Genomic DNA, 13409 nt, shown 5'->3' on the forward strand with positions numbered 1-13409 from the left:
ACTTTTCTATTTCTGATGGCGGATTGGTTTAAATATGAAGCATCCTTTTTTTTAAATGTATCATTTCTTTTCCTCCTCTTTCAACCTGTTGCGCTCAAAGTATCGCTTTATATGGCATTATACTGGTCACTTCAACTACTTCTGTTAGGAATGTGTTTTGTGTAGGATCTTCCAACCTTGCAAGCCAGCTAGTTTCCTGGAAACCTCAAAAGAAAGCCTTCTTCACATGTCGCCTACTTTCTCCAAAAGAGATGACCGCAAAACTGTGCCTGTCCAGAGCTCAGCCCGCCAGAACTTTGTATTGAGGAGAGACCTGAAGACTTGTCTCTCCAGCTTTGCCAGTGACATGAAAAAATCATCCCCACGTAACCTAGCTTTGACAACACCTCTTCATTCTCTCTACATCATCATTGTGGCCTCTTGCAGGTCAGTCCCTTTAAACAGATGCACAATGCCCCTTTTGCGCATGTGTTTGTGTCTTTCCAATTTAGAACTGCCACACACAAATAGGGATCATCCAAGTTGTCCAGAATCCACATCCAGCCCAACCTGGCGAGTTGACAATCACCTGATTTGGCTTTCAACACTCCTTCAGTGGTATCCTTGCCCCAAATACTCTCAGGCGACCACAAGCCCGAATGCAGTGTGTTGCAAATACCAAATGCAAACAGCCCTCCTCAATGGCTGATGTTATTTTTACTAGCCCATTTAAAACAATCCTTCAGGCCATCCCATTAAAGTTAATTGATGGCAGCTAACATTGTATTGACAGTAACGGTCTAGTCTCATGCTCTGTGCCTTTACAAGACAACCGGATGCTGTCTCTGCTATGCCACCAATTTGTCTCCGCCGCCCACGGAAATGGCCGCAGGGAAAAACCTTGCTTTAAAGGGCCAACCAACCGATGACTAATGATACCTGGCAAGTGCAGGAATTACTTTTTCGTAAATTTATGTAGCTGCTGAAAATGTAAAAGTTGATTGTGAATTGTTTTAAATTAGTCCTCATATTTGTCTTGGCTTGACCAATCGAGGATGAAGAATTTCCTTTTGATTATGTGCACCCTTTTACTGTTTTTGACAAAGTATTTTGCATACTTATTTAATGACCGAGCAGCACTGTTTTCTTGCAGCCGGATGTTACGTTTGTCCACCGTAACGAATGCTAGAGAACTTTGTACCCGCTGCAAATCACGTCGAGCCATTTTTCAGGCTTTGTAGAGCTGTGTAATAAGCTGCCGACTGTCTCTCTCAGGCAGTAGGCAAGAATAAGTGTAACAAGGAGCTTACTAACAGACCAGGGGCATGAAAGGATGCATCATCAATGGTTAGACATATCATCATCATCAAAGAATTGCAACATGTCTTGGTAATTCTTGGTTTTAACATTTTATTGAATCAAAATGTAAACAGGTGATAATAAATCTGCACAATAGTCAGTCGTAAATATAATTCAGCAAAATAGGACACCGGTCAAGAAGACCACTGAGCAACTCACAAGCCTTGGCATTACTGGCGCAGAGTTTGAGTTGCTGGAAGCTGGGAGTTGTTGCTACCCGAAGCACCCTTTCTACAGACAGACCCCTGTAGAGGAAAGCTGGGGAGATGGCATAGGGGTGGGGATTCTCACTGCATCCAGCCACTCTAGCCTTCACGCAGAGTTTGAGTTGCTGGAAGCGGGGAGCTGTTGCTACCTGAAGCACCCTTTCTAAAGACAGACCCCTGTAGAGGAAAGCTGGGGAGATGGCATAGGGGTGGAGATTCTCACTGCATCCAGCCACTCTAGCCTTCACGCAGAGTTTGAGCTGCTGGAAGCGGGGAGCTGTTGCTACCTGAAGCACCCTTTCTACAGACAGACCCCTGTAGAGGAAAGCTGGGGAGATGGCATAGGCGTGGAGATTCTCACTGCATCCAGCCACTCTAGCCTTCACGCAGAGTTTCAGTTGCTGGAAGCTGGGAGTTGTTGCTACCTGAAGCACCCTTTCTACAGACAGACCCCTGTAGAGGAAAGCTGGGGAGATGGCATAGGGGTGGAGATTCTCACTGCATCCAGCCACTCTAGCCTTCATGCAGAGTTTGAGTTGCTGGAAGCGGGGAGCTGTTGCTACCTGAAGCACCCTTTCTACAGACAGACCCCTGTAGAGGAAAGCTGGGGAGATGGCATAGGGGTGGAGATTCTCACTGCATCCAGCCACTCTAGCCTTCACACAGAGTTTGAGTTGCTGGAAGCTAGGAGTTCTTGCTACCTGAAGCACCATTTCTACAGACAGACCCCTGTAGAGGAAAGCTGGGGAGATGGCATAGGGGTGGAGATTCTGACTGCATCCAGCCACTCTAGCCTTCACGCAGAGTTTGAGCTGATGGAAGCGGGGAGCTGTTGCTACCTGAAGCACCCTTTCTACAGACAGACCCCTGTAGAGGAAAGCTGGGGAGATGGCATAGGGGTGGAGATTCTCACTGCATCCAGCCACTCTAGCCTTCACGCAGAGTTTCAGTTGCTGGAAGCTGGGAGTTGTTGCTACCTGAAGCACCCTTTCTACAGACAGACCCCTGTAGAGGAAAGCTGGGGAGATGGCATAAGGGTGGGGATTCTCACTGCATCCAGCCACCCTAGCCTCCACGATCTACTCAATGGGTAGGGTCTGATTGATGCCCAATGCTGTTCAGCAGTGCACTTTTATTGATCATGGGGTTCCGCCATTCTGTTGAGTCTTTCCGCGAGGCACAGGGCTCTGTGGCTCGCAATGCAAACTGTGACCACATTCAGGGCTGTGTTAGATGCTCATTGACACTGATCTGTTCGAGTAGTCCTTATTTCGGATAGAGAGCACTAAAGCTTCTTTTTCTCTGTTCTCTTTTTAGTGTTTGGAAAGAGCAATGAAGTTTGCGTTTGAAGAATTCCATCTCTGGTACCAGTTTGCGCTGTCCCTCATGGCCTCGGGAAGGGTAAGCCTGGATGTAGGGCTCTGAATCTTCAAGTTTATATTCTGATTTACAATCATCCCATTCGTAGATTGCATTAGCAACATAACGGCTAGGTATGCCAGGATTGATCTATCAACCCCACCGGACTCCTTGATGGCAGCAGGTTTTATCGAAATTGCGACACAAACTCCCTTTAAACATGTCAGAATCTGATACGTTGAATGGCGACTCTCGAATCGCTAATCTTTTTTTTCCTCACTTTATTTTTTCATAAAATTACAACAGAAGAAAAAATAAACATACATATAGGTGGGTGTGTATACACACATAATCCATAGAATCAATATCTACATAACACATGCCACAATGACTTATCATAATATAGTATTATGAGTCACCCACTCCCACTTCTTTTCATCTAAACTACAAGACATCAAAAAGACAACACAAAAGACAAAACAAACACCCTTCCTCCACCCAATCCCCAATATTATTTACACACCTATTAAACAAGTCCTACACTTTAGTCAAATCATTGAACAATCCCCACATCTCAACATATTCGAACTCCCGATCACGTTTCCGAGCTTGAATCTTTTCATACCATGAAAGCGTTTTCATGTCTGACAACCAATTTTCATATTGTGGTTTTTTTCCTAGATTTCCACACCTTCATGATATGTTTAATAGCCTTCAACAATGCTCTATCAATCCAATCTAGGGATTCACAGATATCCCCACTCCTGTTATCAACTGACAGAAATATCACTGATTTAAAAGTTCGAGGGAATAAATCATTTACCACCAAATCAACCCGATCTAGAACACTCTTCCAAAAATCTAACACTCTATTACATTCCCAAAGCATATGCTCGAAGGTCCCTCTTGAGTAATTACACCCCCAACATAAATCCGTATCTGCCAAACCTCTCCTATTCATCCTCACAGGCGTCCAGTAAAAACGTCCTAAAACGTGCTGATGATTGTACTTCAGGTGCAAATCAATTTTAGCTCTCAAAGCTGCTTTCCACGCATAGTTCCATGATTCCTCAGACAACTCCACTTCCAATTCTGCCTCCCATTCCAATCTCAGTTCATCCCAAGAGTTCAAAACACATTCCTGCAGAGGCATCAGCTTAATAAAGGTCGGAACTACCCCTGGTGGTGTAGTGAACAATTCAGACTCGAGGTCTACAGTCCAAGGGTGTATCCAATATCTGTAATCTCTCTCTCAATAGCTGCTCTAAAGATCTATATCTCCTAATCTCCCTATTGTTCAGCCCATAACAGCTAACCAAATCCTCAAATGGAACCATCAATCCTTCCCTCCAGACATCTCCTATCTTTAAAATGCCCTTGTTGGCCCATGCTCTCCAATTGAGCATTTTATTTTCAATTTGTAAGCCTGGATTCAGCCAAATTGATGCCGAATCATAAAAAAAGAAAGACTGTGCACATCCTTTAATCCAAGAAACTAAAGCAGATTGCGAAACAACCATTGGTTCCAATTTTGTCGCTAATCTTAACACTGACAGCATGAATTTACACTCAGAAACAGCGACAGAGGCTCTTATTCATAGCAATCCCAGCACCACTGCTGCTTCCAACGAAATCATGAACAGCGTTTTACAACTAAACAATGATACAAGTTGCAAAGCAAACGATACACCAAATACGATGAACTGCCCAATCGCAAAACCTAACTCCTCCCGTATACCATACCCACATCACTTGTACCCCGTCCCTCTTTAAATGCTCACACCAATCTCTCTGTCACTGATTATGTTTGAGCCGTCAACAAATAACTCCTCAGCGCTTTCCATTTCTTTTGCTCATCCCACGCCAAGGAAACAAACTGACAAGCTGTGCAGCCAACAATCGATATGTCAGAGCCCCACCACAAGCCCTCTTCTGGAGCTAACTCTAACGGCCTTGAACACAGCCCTTCTATCGTTAACTAAGCTATACGAGACCTTGGACAATAAATGAAACACCCAGGCTATTTTGCTGGAAAAGCTATTACATTGTGATCGCAACAAACCCCCAGATCCTTCATCTCGCCGGAACCTCACAATCTACCTTTTATGGTTAATTTATCTAGCGCTGATCAACAGGAAGACCACGCAACTAATCATCCAGATTCCAAATCAGGCTTCAAAAGAGTTGATGAGCGGTCCGTTAAACATGTAGCAACATTCAAGATGCCAGAAAAATCTAATTTTATAATTTTTGGTAACTCGAAAAAAACAATCTCAAATCTTGCACAAACAATAAAAAAGCAAGACTATCAAAACAGTTCCATTACCCAATCATTCAGGCTCAAGGTAATTTCTACAAGCCTTATCCCAACCAAAAAAGCAATTACAAAGTGCGCGCATAGCTATTACCAAGAAATATATGAACATAGCTCTGAACAACAGACCTAAAAAAGTCAAACCGAAAAATCTTAATCAGAGCTATGTAAATCGAGAACCACTCTATGAACTGTTGTAGGAGATAGAATTGCAAGAAAAGATTGCACCCAACCCAAAACGTCAAACGCAAGTGGTGTCTGATGAATCACGTCCTAAGGCCTGTCCCCAGCTAGACCCAACAGCTAAAGGAGAGTTTCAAATACTTGAACAAAGAAGAGAAGGAATAGCGAAATCAGTCACCCAATACTTCGATTCTACAGAACGTGGGCAAAGTACTCTTAAAATAGCATCTTTGCCCAAAGACCCCAAATTCAAAAAGGCATCCTTGAACCCACTTCATAAGGACCAAATGAACAAAATCCACATAGACATTTTAACTCCCTTCCATCACCTCCTAAGCAGAACGCAAATGATAATTTGACCACACATTGCCATAACTTGATAATCCAATTCAGAGCTAAGCCATATCCAACTTACGACTTGAACAGGACATGTATCCAGAATATATTCAGTGATATACCAATCCTTAAGATCTCATACCCTCTGACATAAACCGAGTAGAATTTCTAAACGACATTGACCTGTCCACAGCTTGACTGTGGATACAATCTGGTATTGTCAATATGGCAAGCAAGACAATCACTTTTTGATTTAGGATTCTGCCTTACCCAAGAATTATCCACTGATTAGGACAATCAATCAAAGGCACCTAAAGAGGGCAGCCAAACCAAACACACAATCTCATCATCTTCGATTAAGATTACTTGTACAGAATCACCCTCATATCCATATCGTCAAGTGCAATCAGTGATGAATGACCAGTGTTTCCCCCGAACATGACTTCCAACTGGAGATATCAATCCAAAACAGAAATCGTTCATTGTTACCAACTAGCCAGATGCAATACCAGGTGCCACAGACATCTTATGAACTCAATGACAGATGGTTTGAATAATTATCACAGATCGCCCTCCAAGAAACCTGGCTCTCCAACACCCCAATGTGGGATGATTATATGATTTTACTCCTCCCTGCTAAAACCCCAATAAAAGGTAAACCAATGGCTGGCCTAATGATAGCTACTAAAATATCAGCGGGCCTACAACTTGTTAGGATAAAAACACATCTTAGAACCATAGCTCTCAATGTGTACTGGAATCATTGAGCCAAACCAACAGATGCATTTTTTAAACATACGGAAGCAGCATTAGATCTAATCGTACTTGACCCAACAATTACATCTACAATCCTGGTCAGTGACCTGAATATTAATTGCATGGAAAAGGCAACTTCAGCCGATGCAATCTTAGTACGTCGATGGTCTATTCTCATGGCCGACAGACAGCCTGTAATGCTAAATGAAGCATTACAAGGTGATCTACCTCCAAACAGCAACTGGAGAGGAGATAGTCATGAGGCGTTTTTATAGACTATATTTACACAGACAGAACTTTATTCGGTGCCGCAGAAAATGTTAAGGTCAAATGTCAAAAACAGGGTGACCACGAATGACTAACATTATTGTGGAATTGGCAACTGCCTTCACTAACTAATGCACCATCCAACGTTGAGACCGTCAAAGTCTTCGTGCCGGAATCCGCTGTGAAGGAATCGACGCCTAGACCCTCGGCGTTGACGCGGATACAGGCATGGGCTGATAGGACGTAACAACATTGTCCGAGTCCGACTGGACCGACGCCTGAACGAGTCTACGCCGGCGCCTGTACCTCCACAGGCTGCACCGGTCTCGCTGGGGACGAGGACCGAGACCTGGACGCACGTCTCTTGCGACTGCTCTTGTCCGCACGGGACCTCAAGGGCTCCCTTTGCGTGTTGTGGCGCGAGCCCGAAGGCGTACAAGCCACGCATCAAGAGCATTTTCTGCCGGCTTCGTGAGAAGGGGCGACAGGAACTGTGCCTTGCGACTGGAAAATCACCATCATCTGCTCTTTAAACGCTGGCCACTCCTCCGGTATCGAGGACTTTGTGGGACAGGCGACCGCACGCAATGGCACCATCCTCCGAAGAGGAAGGCGACCGATGAAGGCGCTTCAGAGAGTGCTGCGAAGATGAGGAATGGCGGGAACCACTCCGAGACCGAGAACCTCGAGCTTCCTCCCAACGCGGAGAGCTGCCCCTCGAGTTGTCGGTGGAAACCCTCAACTTCAATCCAGTTTTACGGGACGTTTTTTCGATGGCTTACCTGCACGGAGCTTCCGCCTTCCTTTCCGGCAAGGACTTGGCTGTAAGAGACTGGCATTTGGAGCAGTCATCGGTGTCGTGCGACTCCCCCAGGCACCATAAACAAATACGGTGCAGGTCGGTCAACGACATCTTGGACTTGCAGTCCCGGCAAGTCTTGAACCTGGACCTTGGAGTCGGAGGGGTCGAAGAAATAGACATAAGAGATTTGAAGAATCCACGAGGCGTGCTGAGTTTCACGAAGCTAACACGTTCGATGTCAGAAAAAACGGAGACTGAGGCAACGGTCCGGTGATGTCGACCCTCGACGGAGGCCCTCAAGGGACATGGGATCGACGCAAGACGCCCTCTACTGAAAAGTTTCCGAAGTGCACAGCTGTGGGACACAACTGTCATAGATGTGGAATATGTCGGAGGAACATCCCATCGAAAGAATGTTACCAGTTTGGTAAGTAACCTGTTCTTTGATCAGGATGACGTACTGTTTTATATCACCAGACTGAGCTCTTCAAGAGCCCCTGCGCCGGATGGGCTTACTAATTTCATGCTTAAAACTCACCCAGAACACTGGGCTAAAATACTCTGCCATTTTTAAGCAAGTAATGCATTGACAGACCATCCCTCCTTCCTGGCAGAACTCAGTAATCATTCCTATCTTTAAAAAAGGAGACTGTCGGTTAGCGGTTAGCAGACAATTATTGCCCTATTGCCCTATAGCCCTACTAGATGCTCCAGGCAAACTATTTTCCTGATTGGTACTCAGGGATTTCAATGAATGGGTAACCTCGAATTACTTACAAGATCCTCATGAAACAGGATTTGACACTGGCCTTGGAACGACTATTAACTTAATAACAAAAACAGCTATTAAAATGCCATGGTCTCCAAACAAAACAAACAATTTATATGGCGTTCATGGACTTTAAAACTGTGTTTGATTCCGTATCACGAGATTTACTAATGACCAAACTTACTAAAGCTGGCTGCCCATATTCAATCCAAGCACTTATACTGCAGCTACATAACAACACGACTGGGCAAATTCAGTTAGCACTAGGAGGCAAATTATCCGCCCCATTCTTACTCATCGAGGCCTAAAATAGGGGTTCGTGTTTGCTTCAGCATTGTTTAACTTCTTTATCTCAGCTATGAGACAGAAATTCAGCTCTGTTGGTTCTGATCCCCCACGACTGGGCACAGAACCCATAGCATGGCTATTCTATGCAGACGTCCTTGTTTTCCTATTTAAGACTGCTAGAGGATTACAACACTCGTTGACTGTATTAGAAGTCTGTGCCTGTGACAATCATCTCACAATCAATATAGAGAAGAAAACATTTTTGCATTGCCATTCAAAAGTGTTGAACAGAAGATGCTCTTCGAGATGCACGGTGTGAGACTCGAGGTTGTTAAACAGTATCGATATTTGGTCATTAATATCAATTACCACACTACAGACCTGCCCTATTTGATTGAACTCAAAACTAAAATGACAACTGCCACTTCACAAGCACGAATCATTGATGCTAAATATGCACATTTCTGTGCACACCATTGATAACTTTTTACAATCAAAAAGTAGTTCCGACAGTCTTATACAGTGCTGAGACCAAGACCTACAGATCAGAAACACACTAGCTAAAACTTGAAGGCATCTTCTGGAAACGAGTACTTGTATTACCTAATTCTCAACCAATGTGCATGCTCGGATATGAGTTGGGCCTACTTTCATTGTATATTATGCATGCGTGGAAGCTTTGCTCCTTGTACAGAAATGCCTGCTGCACATTACTGTATATCTCATATAACTACCTAAACTGCTCAAGAGACAGTTTTGCAACAGAATGGAGGAAACAGACCATTATTGTTATGGTTGCAGCCGACATCTTTATAGAATTGTTATTAGAAAATCCGACTCGAGCAAAACAAAAATTGTGGCAATATGATTGGATATGCACAATCCAGTCATGCCTGGCATATAAATCATTCAAAGACAACCCATTTGTTCCAAAAACGTTTCGAGCTCTGGAATCATATTTAATGAAATTCCCAGGACCAGCATACAGGAATGTATTTTTACGCTTTCGATTAAATCTGTGGCAAACCAGAGAAATTCTGGTAAAACAAAAATGTATACCTAAAAGTAACACATTGTGAGAATTCAAAGCATCTGTTGACTGAAGGCCCTAAGCCAACAGGAAACCGAACTCGATATTTGAAACCATATTGTAAAGATTGTAGAATAATGACATCGGACATCTTGTGGGAACAGATATTCCAAACCAGATTGACAATGGTCAGAATCGCAACCGTCAAGTTTTGTTTTATGTCATTGAACCTAGCATAACCTAATGGACATATCTTAAGCATTATAATCTAATTTTATGTATTTGTCTGTTCCAACTTGGAAAGATCTCACTATTTGGTCAAGGTTGGAGTTGTCAGCTGAGTCTAGCCTCTAAGCCATACCTCACAAAGTCACTACTCCGAATGGATTGTGTACTCCCACTTATTCCTCATCTTTAGATATCTCCATTCCAGCGTCAGCTGCTTTTGGATTTTTTTCAGTAGAGGGTGCTGTGCATCATTGTGGTCGACTCCATGTCCCCAGAGGGCCTCTGTCTCGAGGTTGACGTCATCAATGGTTTAAATTGCATGCACTTTGCGCGTTACTACAGTTTAGTTTTTCCACGATTGCTTCGCTTCCTATTCGGCACATCTGGTTTCTCACGAAACTGCGTCATAATTTCGATATGCCTTCATCAACTTCTTCTTCTACCCCGAAGACATGGTTCAAGAAATGCATCGACTGTGGTGCTAAGATGCCAATAACTGACCCACATCTCGGGTCTATTTGTGGTGTCTTGGTGTCGACCACAGAATGGCCAACTGTAGATCTTGCCAATCCATGACGGGTAAGGCGTTGAACGAATGCAAGGGGAAACTCGTGGCAGGTAGGCCCCCCCTCTAAAATCCCTGTCCACGATTCTGTAAAAAAAGGCATTCTTTGGATGACTCGAGAGGTGACTGTCCGCTGAGGAAACGGTCAAAGAAATGCTCTCTGTCACAAAGCGGTTCTTGCCATTCGTCATCTTCTTTGAAGAAAACGAAGAAAAGATACCACAGATCCCTGTCCTCGGACTCCTCGTCTGAATGCATGGTAGCCTGCCCCAGTATGTTGGTGACTGGGCGAGTGTGAGGCTTTTGGGCAGGGAATGTTAAACATTTTTGAGAAGGCAGCCCCTGCCCCCCCCCCCTCAAGAGAAAAGGCAAATAGCCATGACCCTATTGCACCTTCTAAGGCTGACGAGGAGAAAAACAAGGATAAAGCCTGCACCCTTGAGCCCTTGTGTGAAGCCGCTGACCCGTCGAGAGCCTTTGAGGCCTCCAATCGGACGGGCCCAATCGTTGTCCTTCGAAGACTCCTTCAAGTCAATGGTCATGTCCTTTGAGGCAAATTCCATCTATGCCAATAGCGCTGAAGCCGTCAATGCGATAGTGTCGAAGCCCTCAGCGCCTTCGAGGGAAATGGGAAAAACATTCAAACCCGTTCCAAAGAAGGATTTTCTAAAATCCCTGTCTTCAATTTTCGAAGAACATGAGCCCTCTGATCAGACACACCTACCTTTGGGCTAAAATATGGCACACCCATGTCCCTGAGGCCTTGTATCAGAGGAATCTTGAATGAGGGATTCATATAATAATTTGCAAACAGCAAGTGGAAAAAAAGTGGAAACAGTAGCCAGGGTTACTGCCTCCCCTTTTTAAGAAGGCTTTGGGATCATCCACCGGGGAGCCACTCATACAACACTCCGGATCTGTTCCTCTTGCAAGATATTTTGAGACTGCTAGTGCTAGAGAAAGGTGCTATAGAACCAGTACCTGTGACGGAGAGGAACAAGGGGTGGTACTCCCCTTACTTTTTGATCCCCCAAAAGGGCAGAGGGTTGAGACCCATTTTGGACTTCAGATACTTGAACAAGTTCCTTCAGGAAGGACAAGTTCAAAATGGTTACCCTTTCTCAGATCCTTCAGGTGATCCAGCTTCAGTATTGGATGGTGTCATTGGACTTTCAGGAAGCTTACTTTCATGTGGCTATCCATCACAAGTACAGAAAGACCTAAGGTTCGCAGTTGCTGATTCTCATGATCAGTTTCGGGATCTGCCATTCGAGCTGACCTCTGCCCTGTGCACCAGGGGGACGTGATACCCAGACCCTTCTGGACACATCCATATGCCCTCCAATTAATCTTCCACAAAGAAAGGAACTTCTCTCGCGAGAGGACGGTCAGGTTCTCCATCCAGAGGTCAAGACACTCAACCTTCATGCAGGGTTCCTGAGAGGTTTAGATACAAGGATTGGGACCGCCCAGGATGGGATGGAGATTTTGCTTACGGCCAGAGGCCAGCAACAAAGTCTCTGTATCGCTGCCGTTGGAACATGTTCTGCAGCTGGTTCAGCGAGAAGAATATGGATCCTTTTCGATGCGACACACCAATGTTGTCATTCCTACTGCATCTAGCTAACCTGAGGCTCCAGATTGGAACCATCAAGGGCTACTTGACGGCGCTTTCGATTGTTAAGCGCACGTCTGAAGAAACCTGTTACTTTAAGATCCCGCTGGTTATTACATTTTTAAAGTGACTCACAAATGTGTTCCCTCCAGTCCCATTTATGGTCCCTATTTGGGATTCAAATCAAGTATTAAAATTCCTTGTGTGCTCCTTTTAAGCCTCTTCACTCTTGCCCATTGAGGCATTTGACATCGAAGATAATCATATTAAACACTTTAACATCCGCCCGCAGCATGAGCAAATTACAAGCATTGGCATGTAAGCCACCATTCACAACCTTTTACAAGGACAAAGTTGTCTTGAAAGTTAATCCTACCTTTCTACCAAAAGTAGTTTCTGACTTTCATAACTCACAGAAAATACATTGTTTTGCCAACTTTCTACCCTCCCCCACACTCTAGTAAAGAGGAAGAAAGACTGCACAGAGAATCTTAAAGAGCTCTGAGCTTCTACATATCACATCTAGCTAAACTAAGGCGGCGAACAGACATTATCCAGGTTGATAATTCTGTGTATCACAGAATGTTATAGACTAGCAGGGAAGTATTCCCCAGAATGCTTGCGAGCTCACTCCACAAGGGGCATGGCGATTTCTGCCTTACAGAGAGGGGTGCTGATTCAGGTCATCTGTGCGGCAGCCACTTGGCAGTCTATTCATACCTTCGCAAAGTACTATTGCCTAGACTCTGCTTGAGGCCAGGATGCAGGATTTGGAAAGGCTGCCCTAAACTCAATTCATGACAAACATTGAAATGTACTACTCTTTTCTGAAAATTCTTACTCCCTCCTCCTATTTCATACTGCTTTGGGAGTCCATCTAAAGATGAGGAATACGTGAGAGGACACAAACTATTTTGAAGAACAAGTTTCTTAGTAACGTTCTTTCGACTGGATGTTCCTGCCAAGTATTCCTCACCGCACCTCTCAGCTTAACCCGCAGTTGAATTTCCGTGCATTACACCTTACGTTCTTTGAGTGTCTGAACCTGTTCTGATCACACTAATGCCAGTTATACTGTGGGAAGAAGGCAAAAAAACAGAACTGAAATAACGGGTGCAGTGCATGCTATTTATACCATCGATGACGTCAACCTTGAGACGGAGACCCTCGAGAAACATTGAGTGGGCACGACGCACAGCACCCTCTGCCAAAAAAAATAATTCCAAAGCAGCCAATGCTGGAAGGGAGATTTCTAATAGAGGAATGTGTGGGAGGAACATTGAGTCAAAAGTACGTTACCAGGGGTAAGTAACTTGTTCATTTAGAGCACTGTATACACTTGATGTTTGCAGA

The 13409-nt window shown here is 44.4% G+C and overlaps 1 protein-coding gene across 2 annotated transcripts in view; it reads left to right on the forward strand.

Annotated features, from left to right (window-relative positions):
- The window catches only part of TTC7B (tetratricopeptide repeat domain 7B), a 2178739-nt gene that overhangs the window by 1035515 nt on the left and 1129815 nt on the right, over positions 1-13409 (forward strand). For both annotated transcript variants that reach the window (XM_069637452.1, XM_069637451.1), the window contains exon 10: positions 2862-2945. In XM_069637452.1, the coding sequence (XP_069493553.1) occupies positions 2862-2945 (84 nt within the window). The remainder of the gene's footprint in view (positions 1-2861; positions 2946-13409) is intronic.

Source organism: Ambystoma mexicanum, chromosome 14 (assembly GCF_040938575.1).
Source record: "Ambystoma mexicanum isolate Mex_15411 chromosome 14, UKY_AmexF1_1, whole genome shotgun sequence".
Classification (NCBI taxonomy): domain Eukaryota; kingdom Metazoa; phylum Chordata; class Amphibia; order Caudata; family Ambystomatidae; genus Ambystoma; species Ambystoma mexicanum.